This window comes from Apteryx rowi, unplaced genomic scaffold, assembly GCF_003343035.1.
Source record: "Apteryx rowi isolate R43461 unplaced genomic scaffold, aptRow1 scaffold_977, whole genome shotgun sequence".
Classification (NCBI taxonomy): domain Eukaryota; kingdom Metazoa; phylum Chordata; class Aves; order Apterygiformes; family Apterygidae; genus Apteryx; species Apteryx rowi.
Window position 1 is genome coordinate 192,385 of NW_020451290.1, and position 22,877 is coordinate 215,261.

Below are 22,877 nucleotides of genomic sequence, written 5' to 3' on the forward strand. Positions count from 1 at the left end.
CCTGAAGAGGCCAAAGTTTGCTCTCCTGAAGTCCAGGGTTACGATCCTACTTGGTGCCCTGCTGCCTCCTCGCAGGATTTAGATTGAAGTCCTCCAAGAAAATGCAGCTTTTCCCACCAATATAGAATAGATAAATACTGCTTTTCAGCCTGAATTGGTAGCAGGCTTTCTCAGTACCCCATTTTCATGCTGTTAGAATAAGTTAACCCATTAACATTTGAGACCATTAGCTTCTCTTTTGCAAATGTCTCTGAATAGGTAATGCATCTTTTGACAGACTGCCCCTCCCTCCTACTTTTTTTCCATTTGATTGTTCCTAAATAGGTTATAGCCATTAATTTTAATATTCCAATCAATCAACTTTTCCCAGCAGATTTCAGTAATACAAGTTAGGTCAAAATATATTCATAAATGAGTAATTCAAATTCCTCATGTTTATTATGCAGGCTTCTAATGTTGAAGTATAGATGATTACAGAGTTTCTTTGCTCACATTCTATGGTATCTTGATTAATTCTATTCTTGACTTCTTTATTTCATGTTGAGTGAAAGCTTATTTTCCCTCTCTTTTCAGCTTCCTTTCCTGTTTCAGGGCAGCGCCTCATTAATGCTCTGTTCAAGAGAAATGAGGCACAAGGATGGGATCTGCGACTCCCAGTTGTCTCTCTACACTGCGCTGTTCCCCAACACTTCTCCTTGAGTCATTATTCTTCTACAGAACATGGCTAGCTACATCTTAAGAGCTACAAATGGACAGTTGCTCTAGAGTATCTGGACAGCAGTAAATTGCTTCCCTTGGCAACTCATTTGTGTGTTCCTACAACTGTAATGTGTCTACGGTTCTGCTGAGGGTTTTCAATCAAATCTGAAGCAAAAGTGTCAGCCAGTGTTAAGGTGAAGTTTGGTCCACCCCACGCCATGGCCTGGAAAGGGAGCTCCGCTATATATATATATATATATATRTGTGTATATATATATATATATATCATTGTTGCAGAGAAACAAAGAGAGCTTGTAAGGAGTAAAGATTCTCCCTTGTCCAAAAAGCCGCTCTGAAAACTAATTCCTATCTCTTTGGGGAGTACAGTGATTTTTACTGATGTGCTGTCTCACTAATCTCAAAAAGATCTGGGAAAAATAGGAAGGGCCACAGCAAACCCTCACCCGGGGTTTGTTAACTCTTGGGGAGCACCCCAGAACAAACCCCTCTTCTATGGGCTGCACCATCCAGAGTCCCACGCTTGCCTGTATGGCACCTGTCAACTGCAAGACTGTGATTGGAGAACATTAATACCCACTCACTCCACTGTTCTGCTTCAAATACAGCTAACACCTTTCTCCAAAGGAGGACTAAATAGTTTCAGAATAACCATCAGGGAAATTACGCATGACTAGATGACAGTGGAAAAGGGAAGGGACAGGAAAAAGTCACCCCACACCAAGGGAGCTGTTCCACAATTTCAAGAATGTGGAGAATGTGTTTATGCAACATGTGTTTGGCCACATAAGGAGGACAGGCCCTCATTTCCCATTGATCAGCTTACACAGGAGGCAAGAAGAATTTGTCTTTCTGTGCCCCTGACTCCAGCATCCTTGTGAGCAAGTGCTAGTGTTACCAAAGGCCCCAGACAAGAAAGAGTCTCAAGCTGGGTGGGAGAAATGGGAGAACTCTTACCAGCTCAGACAAGAAGGAGTCTCAACAGGAGCCTCAGACAAACATGCCCAAGGACACAGGTGCAGCTGCGACCGATACATCCTGAGAAAGTACAAATAAACCAGCAGAAGCCAGTTGGAGCCAAGATTAGGACCAAGACAGCTTTTCTCAAACAAGGAAGCAAGCCAAGTTGAGACCATGTATGGAAAAGTAGAGCAAAGTTCATGGCAAGACACTGAGTGACACCTCTTCTGACACCACCAGAGACCACCAGAGACCCCCACAGAAGACCCCCAGAGACTCAGACCGCATGCGTAATGATTATGTAAATGTAATAATTAGTTCTAGGAAATAGAACGAATATGTATAATCATTCCTGGAAATTTAATGCATATGCATAGGATAGAGCAATATAAACTTTAGATGATGCGACACACGGTGTGCACGTTGGGTGGAGCTATTCCCCGTGCACCCAGTGCCATAATAAAGAGAATGCCTGCTTCTTAATGCTACACTGGTGTTAAGGAGTTTTTCCTCCCAATTTCGGTGACACTAGCACCCCTGAAAATACTGCTTAGAGCAAGTTTTCATCAACAGAAGGCCTGAACATTCAGGCCATTTACCTCTCTTTCCCTGAACCTTAGGTAAAAATGTAGTGCTTCTTGTAAGATTTAGTTTGGTGTTATTTTTACTTACAAGGAGTAGGATCTTAACAGAAATAAATAGGGCTATTTGAAGTTCAAGTGATACTCAGTGACAAAAAACGTGATGGAATCACCACTTAAATCTTTCTAAATCACTCTGCATTATAGAAACATGCTAAAAGACATGATGTTACCTCCTATCCAGGGTGTTAATCACCATCCTGCTTCTACAGTCATTTTAAAATACATTAGAATAAATGAGTAGCAGTATCACAAATTAAAACAAAAAAATTATACAAGGTTCTAAACTGTGTATTTATATCACCCTGACTGTGTGACAATTATGGATAAGTGTTGTCCCCAGTGAGGGGAAGTAACAGATGGCAGCCTGCTAAAAAGCACATACTGTATATCAATTTATTAATTAGTAAATGCAATCTGCTAGACCTTCATCACAAGATACTTTAGCTATTAAATTTCAGAGGGATTAGAAATTCAAAAGGATAAGAAATTCAAAACAAATTGTTTTAATAATAATWAACTTAGCTATATGTATTGCAAGCACGTTATTTCCTCAGCTCGAAAGCCTGAAATGACTGGGTGCCATCTGTCTAACTACCAGTACTTTTTTTTAATATCAGAGGTGTGTTTTGCTTAGGTAAGCAGACACACTATAAACAAAGAAATAAAAAAATTAATTTCATGAACAAGTAGAACATTTAGACATCTTTCCTTTGCAGGTCTGCTACTAGACCATAAAACCTCTCTCTTCTAGGTCACTGATTTGTCTCTGAGGAGCTGGTTTGGAAGCTGTTACTATTTATTAACTGTTTGATAGCATACAGAACATGTGATGATCGTTTTCAACATATCCTCACAAAAGCCTAACTGTATCACAAAGTCAACATCGCAGCTGGCATTTTCTGGCAGTATCAAATAAAGAAAGTAAGGCCTAACTGGAACAAGAAGAAAAAAGGCCTTTACCTGGAGAGAAACTGAAAAGATTGCTCAGAAGTGCACATCTAGCAAAGAAGAGAACCTTATTCCTTCTGAGTTACCAGATCTCCTTTAAAAGTTATTGCACTGTGTTTGTATGCCAGATGGTAAGCACTACCAAAAAAAGCCCTACAAATAAGGAATACTACCAGAGGAAAGTAAATTATCTTTGTCACCAACACTTTTGACAAAGGGGAACCAGCTGCATTTCCAAAAACTTCTCTTCAAGAATCAATGTTCCATCTGCTGTGGGCCAAAATTTCTTCTAGAAGTGTAACACAATTGTAAATCTGAGAAGAATTTGAACCAATGGCCTCAATTTCTCTGTCAGTTGCCTCACAATTAGTAGGGCAATGTAGTGCTAGGATCTTTTTTAGAATATTAACAAGGACGATGTAATTAAACCAAAACTGAGGTCTTCTAAATATCAAGGCAACTTCAGCTTAATGATAAGGCTTCTATTTAGCTAGGAGAGTTGGGTGCCAACTTTTTGCATAACAAAAGAGCAAGAAGATCAATAAGATGACTGCTTCTTATTGGACCTTCTCTGCTAGTATAAAAATTGTAAACTTGAGAAAAAACTGTTTTCACATAGAAAGCACCTTGAATAAAAAATGGTAAAAGCACATCCTTAGTCACATTCACATAAATGTACTGAAGCTAATCTTCCTGAGGCTACTTTATTGGGTCGACACAGATTTTTTTTATAGGGGGAACATGACAGGTTCCCCCAGAAATAGGAATTTTAAAGGGAAAATGCATGTTAGAACAAAGGAAGTGTGACATGCAGGCTGGCAATCCACCTCCTTTCTGTACATGTGACAACCTAAGGATCATTTTTCATACCCTGACCTACCAGTTGTGGAACTACATCCAGCAGGCCAAGTAGTGTTGCAGTTTACAACTGGCAATGATGAAAGCGAATTTGACACTGTGACTTCTCTTTCACCAGTTCTGCCTCAAACAATAACAAATCACAGTTTAAACAAAGTGGAATAAGAATGATTTTTATGGTTGCATTCTTCAGACCGGGGAAATTGCAGAATCATTCATATAAGATTACACAGAGAAGGCCATATCTTAAATGCAAACCTAAGGGAACCAGCTATGGTCTCAGTTAAGCAACTTCTTAGGGCTGAGTCCCGCTCTTTAACACTGCTTTTTACAGAGGTGAAATATAACGGTAGAGTAATGAGGTCTTTGAAACTTCTCTAATTTCTGAATTAACAATCTATAATCTTATTAGAAGTAGCCTCAGGATACCCATTGCCACAAGTGATCAAAAGCTGTAATTTTTATTGTGGTAATTGAAGGTTCAGACTTCTGGAATGAGCAGAATGAGTGAATTTATTGCAACTCTTTATAGATACTATGCTATCAGAGCACAGAAAATGGAAATTGCTTACCCAGAATGTCAGAGAGCAACTAGATAATTGTATCACCCTTAAAAAATGATATTTCTGTCATTTCATTCAGGCATACTGAAAAAAATGCTCCCACTCTTACTTCTTTGCCTAAGATATAATATTTCTGTAACAGTAAATGTGATTTGGCAGAGAATCTGGCTCAGCAGTTCCATGGTCTTTAGTGGTTTTGCAGCACATGACAATTTCTAAGGCAAGACATTCTCTGAAATAATCCTTGAGAAACAGGAAATTTTTGTTTCTTTTTAAATCAGCTCTAAGTCTGTTCTTTTTTGTCATAAAAATAAATGCACATAACATCCTACAGTTCTGGAGTGGGAGGAAAATTCTGTATCAAGTCAAGTTTCAGAATAATTAATGAGCTTGTTCTGCATCTGGAAAACGAAACACAAATCTAAGCTGCATGTAAAACAAACAAGCCAATTTAAGCAGTAGAAACTGTCACAGACAGATCTATAGCAACTGAAGAGCAGAGTTTAGACACTTCCTCAGTTCTTTCTTCAGATTAAAAAAACCTACCAGCAAACAGTATATCTCCTGCAGTAGCAATGCTTCCCGAACATGTACAAGCAGATGCACTCATCCTTTTCATGTATGCAAGCATCACTGGTGCATACACAATCACACCAGTTATGCATATGAGGCACAGCAAACACTAATTCTATGATTAACATCTGGAAACATAAAACCTAACAAGAAAACATAGAAATTCCTAAGCAAGCATGTTTGCTCATTTGATGGCTCTCTCTCACTTCCACTTGTGTTTTTCCACTTCTATTTCATATTCTTTGTACTTACAAGCAGTAGCTGTAACTAACCTGTAGTGCACATAAGCTCCTCATGCAATCTTGGTTCCTGTTTCTGCACCCTTAGCCAAGAGTATGAAGGCCTGGGTGATTACTGTATCTCTGCATGCTCTGGTTTCCTTGGGCAGCAATCTGAGAAGGCTGGGCCAGGAAGGAGCTGTGCTGTGCTCTCATCAGCCCCCTGGCTGGACTATCATGGATGCATGATGGTGGTGTGCACTGGCGAGTGCACCTCCTGTGCAAGTGACCCGCTGTCTGTGTTCCTCCTCTTTTCTCTTTATCTGGGTCCCAAGTGATGTACTTCTGTCCTCAATAGGTTCTGCATCCTTTTAAAAACTTATTTTTAATTCTAAATTTTCTTAGTCTGTAATAGGCCTCTGATCTTGTTAATGCCTTCTTGTAAGGCTCTTACACTTGAATAATGGAATAACATTAACTCCAGACACAAATATATCGTGAGAATAGTCTTGAGCTTTTGGCCAGAAAAAAATCTCAATAATCTAAGCAACAATGGATTCCATGACTCAACATACTGAAAGCTAGCCTGCTTTGGGGGGGAAGTACTATGCAACACCCAATTAAGTGACAAAGGTGGACTGGAATAGTACTAACTCACTGTGTCACAAATAGGTCTAGATATATGGAAAAAAAAGAAAAGAAGGGGGGGGGAGAGGAAAAAAAAAAGTGCCAAACAGGAATTTCAGTTTCTTGTTGTTTAAAACAATTTCTCTATCTAAAATTAAGAACTACAACCAACTTGTTTCATACTGAACAAAAATGGGAACACTTCAGTTGGCCCAAAGGCACTTGGAAGAAAGCCAAACAAATGAAGGGCTAACATCACAAAAATGCCGGAGGAGGCAGTGATAGCGGCCACCATGTCCCATTTTTACTCAGTACCTCAGCAGTTCAGATACTCATCTGGGGTCAAGAGGCCCAGATTCATTTCTTTCCTCTCTGCCTGAAATGAACTGAACCTATATATCACCTCCCGAGAAAATACACTAACCATTGCTCTAACGTAGTATAGTCAGATCACCACATCTCTTCAAATGCTGCCATTCTATTTTGTATAAATAATTAAAGTTCACTGGAGCACTGAATCCCAGCTAACAATGCCTTTCTATAGCATAACATCCTTCTAACCTCCAGGCTGAAGCGTTCTTCCCACTCTCTTTGTCTCAAACTCATTGAATATTTTAAATGAGAACAGCTACAGCAGCAGAGATCAAGGGAGACCCATTTYGGAACTCCTTTATCAGGAGACTGTTGACCTGGATTCAGCATCATGCCCCAACTCAAGCAACAAGTATGTTTGAGCTTGAATCTTTCACCTCTTCAGTGAGTAGCCTAACAGAGAAAACACAGCATGTTCTGTCATACTTTTCCTTCAAATTGTTCATAAAAATATCCAAACGATCCCCACACCTGTCAATCAACTGCCAACCTCTTCCAGACCAGCATAGTTAAATTTACAAGGGACTTGAACAAGTTTTTGTATCTGATTGGGAAATCAGAGAAAATTCCCAACAGCATTCAAATATTTCTAAAACTGCAGTAAAAATAAAAGTCAGAGACAGGCTAAATTACTGTCATCTGTCTGTCTCCTATAAGAAACATATGATAGTACTGAGGCAAGCAACTCTCAGACTAAAAAACAGAAAAGGGAACAGCTGTATTGGAATAACAAGCTGGGTGAGGATGTGGGAAGGATAAACAAAAGGAGCTAAGGAAAGAGTGTGATGCAATCTCAGGAAGAAAAGCATCAGAAAAAAGTCACCAGCAGAGGTAACAGGTGGCAGTAGCTGAACAGGGAATTGTTCTTTCAAATACTGTTCTGAAAAATGAAGGCAAGTAAAAGGAAACAAAGGTGAGAATGAACACATACTAGCAGTAGCTTAGGAATTTACCGGTAATCAATTATTAAAGAGGAGCAGAACGCCTCCCCTTTGCTTGATACATGAAAAAAGAGGGAGCTAGTTCCTGATTTCTGGAAAGTTAAATGTTGTGTTTAAGCATGCAGTGATATCAGTGATCATTTTGCACAAAAGCATATTTTCATGTAGCTATACACATATTACTTTTAAGATTTCAACACATGCTAGATAGGCAAAGGCAACTTAACCCTGTATCAGCAAAAATTAAGACCTCATATGGGCTGGTGGAGCAACTTTTTATATAGCCTTAATGAACAAGGCTTACTGTATACCGCACCACTTTTGATGGAAATGCACCAACGGAAGCGGATTGGTTCCTGCCTCCCACATATTGCCCACATTTTTTTTTCCCCTAGGCAGCACAGAATTAAACAAAACACAGAATGGAAGGGATATTGGGAGCAGGCGTAAGTAGACATGCAGGCTCTTCGAGTTCATACAAGGCATTGTGGAATGGCTATGAAAATGAAGGATCCCTTAGAAGTTTGAGGGAACAATTTGTTCAGATAATGTGTACTTAAAACAAGATGTCAAACACAGCAGCCCAAATAAACTCAGTCTCATCAGTATAAACTGCAACAGTTTCTTAGTACAAGCAAAGCCTAAAAGCAAAATGAATTGCCTTGCCTGTATATCTGTATCTCACATTTTTCATTCTATATGTATTCTTGCTAGCAGTATCAAAGATAGAACTAAAATTACTTTTCATTTTAAATCTTGGAAGAAAGTTAAGATGTGGTCAAAGACAGGGAAGCTTCTATTAGTACTAGTTGTGCTATGTTCCCTTTGTGAATATACACCTTTGAACAGAAATACTAAAGTATTTGTTAAAAACAGTTATCAAACTGTAATCTTTATCCTTTTCTACACGACATGTTTGACAAAGGATCATGTGATAACTAGACATTGCAGATGCTAAGGAAATGAATGCAAGAAAAAAAAATTAGAAAATTCATTGTGAATAGACATTCCTAGGCATTACTGCAAGTGAAACACAGTGGTTTAGTAGGGATCTAAATATTACACTGCATTGCTGGCAACACCTTTTTAGCATGCAAGAGAAAAATGAGAAATGATACCGGTCAAATCTGAAAGAACAACATTAATCAAATGCACACTGCAAACTATTTCTGTACAAAGACTATTCTGAGATGCTCAGATCACACTATAACATTCAAACTGATTTTTAAGTTGTCATAATTTTTCATAATTCATGGTGGTACAGCAACCCTGTAGATAAAACATAGATAGATGTATACTAAAAAGGAAAGACCAAGAGTAAATGTAACTGAGGTTTGGTACTCACCTCCTTCTCCTGATCCAGAGCCATTATCTGAAATGGAAGTGAAGGGGGAGAAAATAAAAAGAAAGTAAATGAAAATATTGCTCCAGGAACAGCTGTTTGTTCAGGAACTTGCCACTGTAAAACATCATACAGGTGTTATATTTCATGAGCCAGCTGTAAAAGCAAAACATCTTGCTAAGATTTGGCATCCTTCAACACAGTTTGTCCATGCTTACTGTGTCCTATCCTCCCTTCCCTGTCAGGGTATTTTTACTCATAGAACAGCAGCATTCATTGCTGAAAACAAAATTGTTATCTCTGCCGCTTTTAAATTGTTACAAATTCAAACTTGTTAAGCCTAAACAGACAAAAAGAGTATACAGTTTGATTTTTGGAAACTACTTACAAACATAAGTAGTTTGTTGGGGGGGGTTTTGCCCCACCCTCTGACTCTGAGAATAATACTTGAAGGAGGCGCACATAAATCACCTGACTGAAGAAGCACTTTCTGAAGCAAACAGTGCTCAAAATAAAGTTGACTTAGGTCAACTAACTATAAACTAGCTCCTCTCAAGTGAGTTGATCACTTCATCAAAAATCACTTCACTAAATCCACAGTTATTTCATTGGCATCACAGACTGATTGGATTAGTATCTGATGCGTGACAGCTTGAAGCTGCATACCCTTTGCATTAACAGTTCAAGCATCAGCAGGACTTTAGCTGCATCAGCACCCCAGATGAACTAGCTCAGCTTTGGAGCAATAGACTAGAGCTTTGGGCAGCATTGTGCTCAGGGTCTTCAGTTAGCACTACAATAAAGCCATCCTCTGAATCACAAATCTTCCTCTGTCTTTTTTGCTCGCAGGAGATGGAAAGGAGAGAACAGGATGGCAATTACTGTGAGTAAATTGCTTCCTATCCCAGTTAGCTCAGCTTCTCTGGAAGATGAGGAGAGGAGCAGAGCACCTACTCTGCTCATCTCAGACCTCTCCTTTCATGCCAGCTTTGGTGACGGAGAAGGTAGCTGAATTTATTTCCATAAGCCTGGAAAGAACAATGAGAACAGACAGAGAGAGAAGTGGCATTCTTACTCTCATGTATGAGCTCATTGTTCACATCAGAGGAAAAACCAAATTGTCAATTTGTTCAGTTCTCCCCCACTTTTTAAAATGGCTATATTTCTAAGAATAATTCCTTCTAGTGCGTGGATAAAAGTGTGAAATTCCATGTTACTGGGTCACTTCACACATTAGAAATAATCTCTTGTCACATGGAGTGTCAGGAATAGAGATTTTTCTTTTCGTCAGCCTAAATTTTCCTTTCTTTCATTCTATACCACAATTCTGTACCTAATAGAAGCTTATTACCTTACAGAAATAAATGCAAAAACAGAAGAAAGGGGTCTGTTTCATGGATAGTGACCCAGTTTACTGACAAAGTAGACAATCCCATATAACATTTCATTGTTGAATCACTGAAAAATATGCTAAATTATGGTGCGACATGGCTTCATTAATAAATTTAAAGGTGTATAATTTATATGAGGTAAGTCCATAGGCTTCTTCGTAATGGTTGAAATTGTGTGATATGCTTTTGGTTGCTTTGGTGTTTTGTTTTGTTTTTTTAAAACCTACAAATATGAGTAAGTTTAACATGTAGCTCATATAAAAACCAAAGGCTAAAATGTCTCAGAGAACTGAGTCATTCCATGCTTTTTTTTCAAAATCTACCTCTCCACATGCTTTTGCTGGCATATTCAGCCTCAAGGCAAGAAATACCATTCAGTTCTAGTGCACAGCAGTCACTGTGCTGTGGGGCTCCAGTTATACCATTAAGTGTATATGCTGTGAGGCAGAGGAGCTATCACTGTATAGACAGTAGAAGCTGTAACAAGAGAGCCAAGTGATGCGCAGAACACCTGTCCCTATAGATCATTGGGTTGACAGAGGTGAAGTCCACAGGCAGCTCTATCTCCACTCAGCAGAACATCCTTGTAATGGGATAGATCCATGCCTGCCCTTTTTATGGTTTCTTGAGATCTGAAAGCCAAGAGTGGCATCCTGTATGACACTTTGTACCATTTCTGACTTTTCACTCAGATCTTGTGCTTCCTCTCTGAGTTTATGAGCTGTACTAAAACTCTTGTCTCCAGGGTAATCATGCTAAACCAAGCTAGTGTTTCTGTTTTTTCTGAGACTTTCCTAAGCAACTGCTGGTTAGAAAGTAGCATTTTTTTGCAAGCTTACTTGTACAAGCAGCCCTGCTCTTTTCAGTCCCCTAACCAATTCAGGATTTCCGAAAGTGTTCTCCACACAACAGGTACACCAATGAGACCCAGCAAAGAGAACATTCAAACAAGAAGGAATCTGGAAAGAAAGAGCATTCCCCAGCCACAAGTCAGTAATTAGAGAGTGACTGACTTCTTTATTTACTTAAGCCACTGTTTTCCAAATAGGTTCATAAAAAATGTGTTTGTACACAAATGTACAGCCTCTCCGAGTTTGGGAGCTTGTTTCCAGGGTAATCATGCTAAAATCAGGCTGCAGTCAGAATCCCTCTTTTTTTGCTCTCTCAGGGCCTCAGTCATTTCTGTACTGTGCTTTGATGTAGAGAGTACCCTCCCCAATCCCAACCAAGCTTGCAGCCTCTCTCATTCAGATCAGGCTGCTCTCCCAGGGCAGGTGGCTTTTAACTCACTTAAATGAACACGAAAATTGAACCTGTCTCTCCTCTACTGGGGGCAAATGCTCCAAACTGTTTAGTATAAGCAGGATGACAGATACACCACTGATGAAATTTAAGAAAGTAAACTCCTCTACTTTAATTCAGATGGGGTACATGATCCAGTGGGCATTTCCAGAACAAACCTATCAGATCCTGCACACAGACAGGTGAAGTAATGCCTAAATACTGCATCATTTTTAGATCTAAGAAATAGGTCAGAAGCTATTCAGCCAGGAGCAGAAAGAAACAACTGACACATCAGAAGTAAAACTGTAGGCCACTCTTAAGACACAAACTAAAAAGCTGATATATTTGTGGAATTTAGTTATTGCAAGGATTAGCTGACAGCTGAGAAGGGATTTTCAGCACCCAAGAGTTATTATACTCTTTATGCCAAAGACCTGGATTTTCCCCTAAAGCTTTTGGGATATAGCTGCAATGCTTTTAATACAAAGACAGTATGTACCATTTCCTTCTGTTAAGCAGAAATTGGCCTTCCCAAATCAACATTCCAGAAACTTCACTGAATAAGCCCTAGATAATGCTGATTGTTTTTATTTAATTGTCTTCAATTACTCTTTTCATCAAATAGAAGAGAGAAAGGGCAGCTGCTATCTTAAGTCACAGTTCCTGTTAGTTGATTATAATCCATCTGGATTTTCAGGTTAATGGAGATCTAATTAAGTAACCCTTTCTATGGTGGGACAGGGCAAGCTTTTTGCCATTTAATTCTGAATAGAGAAAAGTGCCTTTAGCTAAAGAGTAGGTAAGATTGTTGTTAACTTGCTATTAAAGAACATCCTGATCTACAGTTGATACTAGATAAGGCAATGAGGGTGCTGCTATGAAAACTGGGTGGGAGCTTTTAAATTTCACTCTTTCTGCAGCACTGTGCAATTCTGCACTGTCTCCTGCAGCAGTACAGATCACTGAAATCTCAAAGCAGCAGTGCAAAGGCTAGAGTTTCAGAAGAGATCCAAAATTGGAACAGACCATCTCAAGACCCAGTCAGAGCAAAGATCAAAGCAAAACAATGCAAGCTCCAACTTCCCGCTGCTCATAGGCAGGGGAGCACCATTCACAGTGCTGCCAGTGCACAGAAGAAGTTTGTTAAGAAGTATACTAGCTCAGCTCTCACCACATCCTAGCCACAACAACTTCATCCTCCTCCTGCTAGATTTATATCCCCACCCTCCAGGAACACGGCTGCCTGCTATCAATTACCTTCAGTTTTGATAGGCCAGCAGGATCTTTGGGGAAGAGTGCTGACAAGCCTAATTGCCAGCAGCTGCAAGGCCTCTGGCTGCTGGAGATGGGCTTTTAACCTCCACTGTGCCAGGCTATCCAACAGGAATGCCTATTTTCCTCTACATCTTTGGGGAAAAAGCTTTTGCTATCACTTGATGCTGCTAGCTATTTCCTGCTTAATTATATCTTGCAAAAGAAGCACTAGATATTAAATTCTGGCATGTGTTGATGAGGTATATCTATGTAAGCCTTGCTCTTTACTTCCAAAACATTTCCTTCATAATGACAGAAGGGAGATGCTCTGTTGTTGCAAGCCCTCATTGCAGGCTGGACAGGAAAACATAGCTGCTTTAGTAAGAGGGCTTTATTTATTTATTTATTTAAAGTATATTTCCTGTACCACAAAAAATCTAGAAATAAGTTTCTCAGTCAACTATCAAAATAAATGTATGTTTTCATATCAGGTTTTCAGGTTTGTTGTGGCTTTGTTGGGAGAGCATGAAGAGTTATTTTCACAGTTTATAAATCCAGAAGTGAGTTGCGTAGAACATTCTTAACTCCCACAAAAGGATTAAATTTAGCGTATATTCCTTTTCAGGACAATGTGTGTATCTAATTATGCTTCGTTGTGAGTGTCCCACAGAAATAACCACTCACAGTAAAAACCTGTGCATTCCAATTCAGGGTAACAGTTTGATTACTTCAGACTGAAGAACATTAAATTAAAGCCAATCTTAAGAGAATCATTCTTTTCTGCAGTGTGATGTATCACAAAGGGATAAAACAGAAAATGGGGGGTGGGGGAGAGAATGTAATAGAGCTATTATTTGTTTCTAGCTATGCAATAACTTTTTTTAAAAAACTTCAGAAATCCTTAGATAAAAAGCAATGAACTATGCCTTCCAAATATATGCAGTACACTGAGAATGTCTAAGTACAATATTTTAAAATATCAAGTACTATATCATTGTGTGGTTTCATTTTCACATGCATATAATATAAATCTGGCAGCAGTCAAAATCGTGGCACTGTGTGTGGGCTAACAGGAGCATGCCTTCTTAGGAATGAATCATAAAAGTCCATTTCTTATTTGCTACACTTATTTCTTCTAAACCYGTAAAACACAATGAATTTCCCAGCAGAAAGAGGCAGAAGAAATCTTTGTGACTTTGTGACTTTCCTTCTCAATACTCTGAACACACTGACCACCCTCTCTCCCTAGTTTCTTATAGCCTTTTAGCCAGCCAGTTCAGGATAACCTCGAAGAGAGAATCCTCAGGTGGCATAGCATGAATGAATTTCAATTTAATGTCATCCTCTCTGAGCTGACCAAGGCTTCAGGTCAGCATCTAGACTGCTGATCCTTTGAGTCTGGCAGCAGTCCTGGTTTAGGTATTGCCATCTCCTCACGACCTGCTGTATGTTCCCATCTCTGCATTTATGGGGCTGTACTGCAAATAGGAAATTGATAAGACTGGGAAATATAAGTCTATAAAAAGTTTAAAAAAAAAAAAAAAGCTGGAATAGTTCACTGATCTGGTACACAACATAATCCCACAATCAGCTGCCCAGTCCCAACTGATGGGGAAATGAGCAACAGAGCAAGGAGGAAAAGTGGTGGAAGATAGGCAATACTATCAGGTAGTACTACTGGTAGGGACTTTAATGTAGAGCAAGGGCCCTATTTACCTCCACTCGACCATAGACTGGATGACTCATTCCTCGTGAGTACAAAAGGCCAAGTTAGTTGTAGGACAAAATTTTATATAGCTTACCATCAATCACTTCTTAAATGTATAACTAGGTATTGAGCAAAGAGAACACTGAGGCTGCATTTCACTCATTTTCCTGTTTTTTCCATACTCTGCAATATGGGCCTACAGGTATTGGCTGAAACTCACAGACCCTAATCATCCACAGCTTCTGTCAATGGTTATTAAACTCCTCTGTAAACCCACATATTTGAAAAAGCAACGTCCCTTCATGTAAAAATTTGCTTTGTAAATGTTGAGACCTCTATATGCGAACTCCAAAGCTTCAGTTAAACATTCTCTTACATTTATCTAAAACACCATTTTTAATAAAAAAATTTGCATTTTATTAATTCCTAAAGCAGCTATGATTTACTTTCTTTAATATTGCTTATTTTGGGATCCCTCATCTCTGACAGCATTTGGACAAAGGAATGAAATATATAAATATGCAGTTAAATAACCCATCATGACCTTAAAAATGTAACCAAAATGTTACCTGACAAGAAATAGGTAATAGGAAGCTGACCAAACCATTCTGTATAGTCTGTTCTATTACCATAGCTTTGGAAGGGAGTAATCCCTCGCAAGTGGGAAGTATGTTACTCTTGTATGAGATTCAGAATTCTGACATATTTTAAAAATTACTTAGTCTTAATGCATCACTACAGGGAGAATTTCATCCTATTGTCTCTTGTATATCCTGCCAGGATAGAACCGGCCTTTGTTTTGAAAAACTGAAATTAGGATAAGAAACTAGTGAATATCTACTTAGTTCTTAAAGGCATCTCAGAACAAAGCATTTTCATAGCAAATTCTGAGGCACTAGCTGAAAATTAATGTGATTGTATAAAGGATTTTTTAAATTTAGGTATTTGATTCTCACTATGTATGTTCTACAGATCAAGAGTACAAATATATTGACTTCACAATTACCTATTATCATAGACATAGAATGGATAGGTTCCAGAGAATGGCTTTTATGATCTAATATTCTAAAATTAATCAGAGGATGTCAGATACTTAGGAAATAACAGTTACAGTTCCGGTAGAACTCCACTGAAGCACTGTAAATTGTACAAGTGTAAATCCAATATGAAGCCTGAATCACATCCTCAGTTTCAGAAATGTATTTTCAGTACTTTCTAGTCAACTGTGTCTCAGTACATGTCTTGATCTATTACACTGACTGCTAAAAATTATGCTGCATTTCCTGGTTTTTGTGTAAAACGAAAAGGAGAGGAAGGTTAAAAAAAAATCTCAAAGTAGCTGAGAGACATAGTGATTAGCAGAGACTTGAAACTCAGAAGAATCAATTTTTCATTTCAGAATGTCTTTTTTGTAGTAGGATAAACCACATATAAAAAAAAATTTTTTTTGTTTTCCAAAACATTCTCCTACTGTTTTATTTTAGTGAGAGAAAAAACCTTTTACATTGAGTCTTTTTTCTTAATTGTGCATGAAATTAAAAAAATATATTTATACAGCCTCAGTTCAATCTACTTCTGGGGTATTGTTATTGGAATATGTGAGTTCTTCAAAATTATAATGGATTTTGTCCTATTCCTGTGGCTTTTGGAGTTAGTTTACAGGTGGGAGACTGAAGAAGAAGGTGTATTCAGTCATCTGTCTGAAGTATGCTGGAATTACACAGCTGAGCTGGGTACAGAACACAGGTTTCATTAGTTCTAGTACTGAAGTCATAGATCATTTTGGATGTCTGTAAACAAAACAGAATCTTGGGATAGGTCTATGGTGCAGTCAAAGGCGTTAGAGCAGCTTATGTAAATGTAGCCAAGCTGGATTTAAATTAGCTAGCTCTGGGACTGACAACAGAGCAGCAGCGTGGAACTTTGCCTGGGTAAACTGCCAGATATTTATCCTGATTTCCAGGTGGATTGTTGCAGCTTCCACCGAGTAACAGGCTGCTGCCCCTAAGTTGTCATCTATTACTAAACTAGCAAATGTAAAGCTAGCTAGGAATGTCTATTTGGTCTGTAGTCACACTTGGCTACCAGAGACATGTATCTTACTTGGTCTAATAATAACAAAGTATAACTTTTATGTATCAAAAGATATGGAATGTCCCAAAGCACAGCTTGGATGTAATGAACCAAAATGAAATTAGTAGTGGCAGTCAGGATGATGGATGTCACTTGCTGGGTGTCACACTAATTCTGTACATCCAAAAAAATGAATCCTAAAGAAATGACTAATCTGGAATCTGCTCAATTTTGTTGTAAGCCTTGTGAATTAATATCAAAGCTCCCCTTTAGTATTCACCAGCATTGTCTCAAATAAAGTATTTCTCCTTTAAGTGTTTTTATTTATTTACCTGTTAGCATATCAGAGACATATCAGATTTCTTCTGTATAACTATATTTCATCATTAAGGAGGACTTGTGGTTTCCACATTATTTCATTGTACAAAAAGCACAAAAATGAATCTCTCTAGAATTAAAAGCAAAACTAAAAAAGAACCCTGTAACATCATTCATTAGTGACATAAAATGATATTTTACATACCAGCATAACAAGGTCCTCTTGATACCACTGTTATCTCTTTCTGATGCTTGCATGCAGCTCTCCTAAGGAAGCACTCATTTTGGTAAGTGTCGCCATTCGATCCACAAACAGGAATATAATTTGTGTGACACTGAAAAAGAAATTATAAAGCAACTCAGTCCTACAAAGTCATGTGAATAATCTCAGCTGCATGTTAATATACAGGATGATAGTTGTGTATATATGATGTTGCTAACAAATTATCATTCTGTTCACTAAAGGAAAATTTAAAAAAAATTAGTTTCTCAATATCACTGTAGGCATTCCTCTGAACATCTTAATTTAGTAAGAAAGATTAAAATAACTGAATAACTATAGTGGGTCTCAAAAATGACTGGAGGGAATATGACAAGCATCTACAAGAATCTGAAGGATAAGCACACTGAGGCAAGAGAAAACGTCTTCAAGATAATAGAAGAATGTATGACTGGGCACTGAGGGATGAAACTGAGCAAAGGAGAATTTAAGGTGAACATTGTTTAAGGGGGGATTTGCTGATCTTTTTGGTCATAGAACAGTCTTTCAAGGGAGATGGAAAACAATCACCATCCCCATTAAATTCATGAGTATCATGAGTCTGTTCTACTCAGTCAATAACTGTAATAATACTTTTGTACTGCTGTATGGAAAAATATYGAGCTCAAAGTCATTAGGGTTGGTATATTTTTAAAAAAGGAAGAAGAGAAAAATTWTCATTTGGACTGATTTAGTTAGGGACAGCCTGTATTTTATTATTTTTTACATTCTAAGACAGACAGACTATGTGCCTCTTATATGTATAATGTGTACAAAAATATTCTGAGAAACATACTGAAACAGCCATTCCACCTGGCACCAGTGAGTGCCAGGTCACTTCCTACCAACCTGGATATCCAAACCCCACTTCCTTGAATGGAAAAATACACGTTGCCCTATTTGGGGCTTATATGATAATGGTAATTCTAGACATCTTTTGCACCTTTAAAACCCCAAGGGGGAAAAAAAAAACAACAAGAAACAATGAACAAAGACACAGTCTAGCCCCCAAATTTACATGTTTTAAACATGTAAAATGTATGATTAAACTGATATAGCTCACCCAGTGAAAGAGAGCTGACACACAAAAAATGATGTTATTTAAGCTAAACTGTCCCAAAGAGTGGCAACAATTTCTTCTCTGAATTCTAAATGATATTCTCTGTGGCTGAAAATTCTTTGATTTTGGCATACAAAAACCTCAAAATRCTAAATTTTGAAGGAAATTATCCTTCCTCCTTTGTCATCCTTCCAAAGATTACCAACTGAGAATGAAATAAGCATGCACAGATGGAAATAAATCATGTTGCCAGCTCTGAAAAATATTTCTAAACAGTTTTGTGATACTTTCATTTATTGAATAGCTTGCAGACATTTTATCACAGCCTTCAGTCCTGTCATATTTCACACTCAACAGTCAGCATTAGTGAATAAATGAAAAGGAGACTTTTTTTTAGAAAACAATACTTTCCAATAGATAATTTTCAATTCAATCTAAAAGTTGCTGAGTGATGTTTAAAAGTTGCCAGTTTCTGTACCAAGGGTAAAAAATTGGGAGGCAAAATGATTCCTTTTCTTTACAGTTTGATAATTCTTTAGTGATTTGGGATGTCTGGATATCCATCACTGGATGTTGAGTATTGCCTTTCTTTAATTTAAGTTTTGTAAAATATCATACAAATTGCAGCAAAAGACCTTTATAAAAGTTTGGTGAACACATTTTTTTCCTCACCTCACAGTTATAATAAAAGCAGAAGTATCCTTTATAATGGCTAGGGCTGCTGAAAGACAGGATATCATTAAGGTCAATGCAAGCAGAGCACAGAACCCTTAGAAGAATCCTTTAGCACCTCAGTTATATCTGATCCGCAAATTTAATTTTGGAGCCTAAAACTTCAGTACATCACTTAAGTAGAGTAGATGACATGGCAAGGCAGAGAAAGCCTGCAAGATGTTCAGAGAGGTAGAGTCCCACGGAGCTCTTGCTGCCATGACATTATATGTGTTTCAATGACAACACTGAAATCTGCCCTCCAAAGGGGATCCTAAGAGGAAAACCTATGATTCATTACTATTTAAAGTTTTAGAACACTAAAAATTTAAGAAATGATACTCAGCCAGGAATGACTACACATTCAGATTCTCTCAGGCAGAGGGGCTTTTTTAGTATAAGAGGGATGGAGAAGGAGTGGTGATGGCTAAAAGGAAACTGAGATCTATATGCATTTTCTTGAATTTGAAGGACAGGTTGTGCTAGTCTTCAACTTATATTTAAGTTTAAGGGTGGCTCTGAAAAACAGTGCTCCTTTGTTCACCAAAACTTCCCATTATCAGGCAGCCAGGAAAGCCAAGTTCATTAGCCTTGCACCTTGTGACAGTTCTCCTTCAACAGGAAAATCCTCAGCTGACCAGCACCCACAGCTGAGAGTATTTTAGTTAGGCAGTTCTCTTTCCAGAATACATTTTTTTAAACTGCAATTGTAAAAACATAAGAAATGCCTTAATGAATCAGACCAATGGTCCATTTAGCCAAGTACTCTGTCTCCAGCTGTGGGGATAGGAAATGCTATTTATGGAGAACTGCCTTATATCCCCCCGTTCCCCTTTCAGTGTGTGTTTAATTGAACCACTGCACACAAATCTGTCCAACTCCTTTTCCAGACCTTCTAAGGTCAACAGAAAAATCTAACTAGCTGTTAGATGGTTTTTCATGTAGAGAACCTAGTGGTTTGGGCTGGGAATTTTTGGGAGGGGATATTTTGGAGGCGCTAGTTTCAGCTGTATAATTAAGGTGGAGAGCACCAGGAGGAATTCAATCTGCTATGTCTGAAAAATACAGTATATTCTCCTCATGCTTAGACTTCTTTCCTTAGAGTACAGGATAAGTTTTTCAGGAAATACAAGGAAGCTTATTAATCAGCATGAAAATTCCATTTTTGAAACCTATATTATTCCCAAGAAGAAGTATCAGTTTATCACATAGGTGGCCAGCTCCTGTTTTACTCTTCATGACCTCAGTATAAGGGAGCCATCAAATTTACCACCTATATGAAATAAACAAAACCTTTGCTTAGCTTAGAATTGATTTTCTTTGCATTTTTTTATTATTACTGGGTTTTGATTTTATTATTCTTCATAAATAAAAGTTACCGCTAGAGTGAAGGCTGATGAATAATAGCCTTCTGCTAAGAACTTGTTCTCATTTTAAGAGGCAATCAGATCCCATTGTTCTTACGGGATGTAAGTTACAGAATGCCCTTACCATAGTCACCCACCTAAACTTCACTACTTCAAAAGCCAGCTCTGATACCCTAAAATCTAAAACCAGTGTAAGATCACATGCACACTGTTGCTAATCTGGTTCCTCTTGATTTATAGCTTATTGTGAACAGAATACAAGATTATTTTTAAAACTCTGAAGGACAGCCCACCCTAGAGTTGATTAATAACACTGACAACTCTTGCAGTTTCACCAGGAGTGTCATAATATTTCATATTTTTATCCTGGATATAAATTATGAAAACAAAGAATCTCAGTATTCTCTTTTATCTAAAAAGTGGGGGGGGGGGGATTGCCATGTTAGTTATAAAAAAGTATGGACTGTGTATATTAAAGGCTCAAAAATCAATATGCCAAATTATGAGAACTTGATATTTACTAATTTTTAAGAGTTCAGAGGATTTTTTAAAATTAAATCTCACTATTTTTTCTGAGTGGGGCTAATTCACCATTTTCAGTCAAGAAAGTTTATGATCACTGGTGATTCTGTTATTATCTGATTTTCACTTGCCCACACACAGTGCCAGAGAACATTTTTGTACTTTTGTACTTTCTTCCTCTTTGGGTCCAATTTAAATGTATTTGTTGTTACTATTATTTTCAGCCCACAGGAATTAAAACTATTATGGCCTGTGTCTCAGAAGAAGGACATGGAATTTGGGGAGTCTGACAAAATACACACCTTGCCACTATGATTTGACTAGGAGATTCTGTGGTGCAGAGATCCATGCCAAGTCAACTATCTAGGTAAGAAATATGACAAGAAAAATAATCACAATGACCTAAGATTCTCCATGGTAAAAAGTGCCATGTTTGGCCACCAGCAGAATAGAGAAGAATCTTCCAAATACTAATATTAGCACAAGTGTTCTATAAGAAGTACCAGATTTAAACCATAAAACTTCATCTAGGTCACCTTCCTTCTCATCTCAGGTCTCAGGGGCAGGATGAGATGAAGGGGGAAGGCAGAGAGAGCAGGTATCATCTGGTGCTCCCCATCTCCACCTGTCCTGATGGAAAAGACCACAGGCATCAGGCATGTGGCAGCCTTCCTTTACTCTGGACATCGGTCTGTGATGCAGACTGACTTAACAAAACTTAACAGGGGACTGATGTGAAATTGTACTCACCAATTGCTTCCTGAGCACAACCATGTAAAGCTCAGTCACATACAATCCCAATGAAGAATTAGGATATGGCTGGATTATACAAGTATTTTGATGAGTGAAATTTTTGAAATGTCCTTTCTAGTAATACTTCAATATACCAGAAAAAGCAGGCAGGAAAAGCAGCCAGAAAAGAGAAAAATCCTTACCTGAAACTGACATGCACATTTCAAGCCATCACCCTCTTCTTTACACACTCCTCCATATTTACATGATGATTCATCACACATTCTTACATCAGGCTCTCTTACATTTAACTCTATGAAAAAAAGGAGAAGAAGACAGAAAAGAAATTGTAACATAAGTAATTTTTGAGACTATAGGGTCTGTCTTGTTCTTAAGCCCACTGAATCCTTCCACTCCCTCCCGCCCCTGCAGAAACTGAAGGAAAAAAAGTTGTCCCATATGCTGTGTTGAATTGGCCACATCCTGTTCCCAAGAGGGAGGTTCATTTCATTGGCACAGCAGTCATGGCTAAATTCTGCTTCACCACACACATAGTTTCAGAGCAGGTGCAAGTTTACACTGCTAAAATCATGTTTTGTGTCCTCCACTCCTGGTAGGAGTCAGCACCCTTACACAAGCAGTAGCCCATGTTTCTTGCCCACTGTAGCTTTTTGTCTGACTTGCCAGAAAGATTCTGAAAAGGAAGAAATTCTGAAGAAACTTCTTCAGAATTTTTCTGCCCTGTATTCCAGTCTACAGGTAATCCACACTATTGTCTTTCAAACTAAAAATACATTTAAGTGCATATAAAATATTATAATTTACTTGCACTGGAGGAGTCAGAGTAATGGACCAGAGCCCTTTGTCTTAGATGCTACATAAAAATATATAAAAATAAAATACTTCCTGCTTCAGTAGGCTTATAGGAGAGGTACAAAAGGCTAACTGACTTGAGGAGTATAAAGGAACAAAGAGACTGTATAAATCAATACCATAGGCACAACAGCTGCTTAACTGGTATCAGGTTTTTTTGGCATCACATCCAAGGGTAGTTTTGAAGGAGATTAAATATACTCTTCCGATTTTTGATTTGAACTGTATGTAGGAGAAAGAACAATAGAAGATACAGGTGGGATAATGGAAGCAGTCAATTTTAGCCAAAATATGATCTTGCTAGATTCAGTTGAATAGTATTGTTACTATTGATTACAATGAAAAAGTGAAAATAACACCAAGGGCTCTGGGAAAATCCACTGTCCCCATTTAAGAGTGCACTGAATGACATTCCTTAAAAGGATCTTCTGTGCTTTGACTCCAGTCAGAGATCTCCAGAACCCTTTAGTAATATGACCCACTAACAGATTCATTTACAGCTGTATGTTTTAAAATATTTTCTATAACTTTTAATAAGCAAACTCTATCCAGATGATTGGAT

At 38.0% G+C, this 22,877-nt stretch overlaps 1 protein-coding gene across 1 annotated transcript in view; it reads right to left on the reverse strand.

The window, feature by feature from the left end:
• TMEFF1 (transmembrane protein with EGF like and two follistatin like domains 1) overlaps window positions 1-21,751 on the reverse strand; it is a 51,926-nt gene extending 30,175 nt beyond the window's left edge. The window contains exons 1-3 of the mRNA XM_026054962.1: window positions 21,646-21,751; window positions 16,997-17,126; window positions 8,767-8,793 (exon numbers count right to left, since the gene is read on the reverse strand). Coding sequence (XP_025910747.1) covers window positions 8,767-8,793; window positions 16,997-17,126; window positions 21,646-21,726 — 238 coding nt within the window. The 5' untranslated portion in view covers window positions 21,727-21,751. The remainder of the gene's footprint in view (window positions 1-8,766; window positions 8,794-16,996; window positions 17,127-21,645) is intronic.
• Window positions 21,752-22,877: the final 1,126 nt, after the last annotated feature.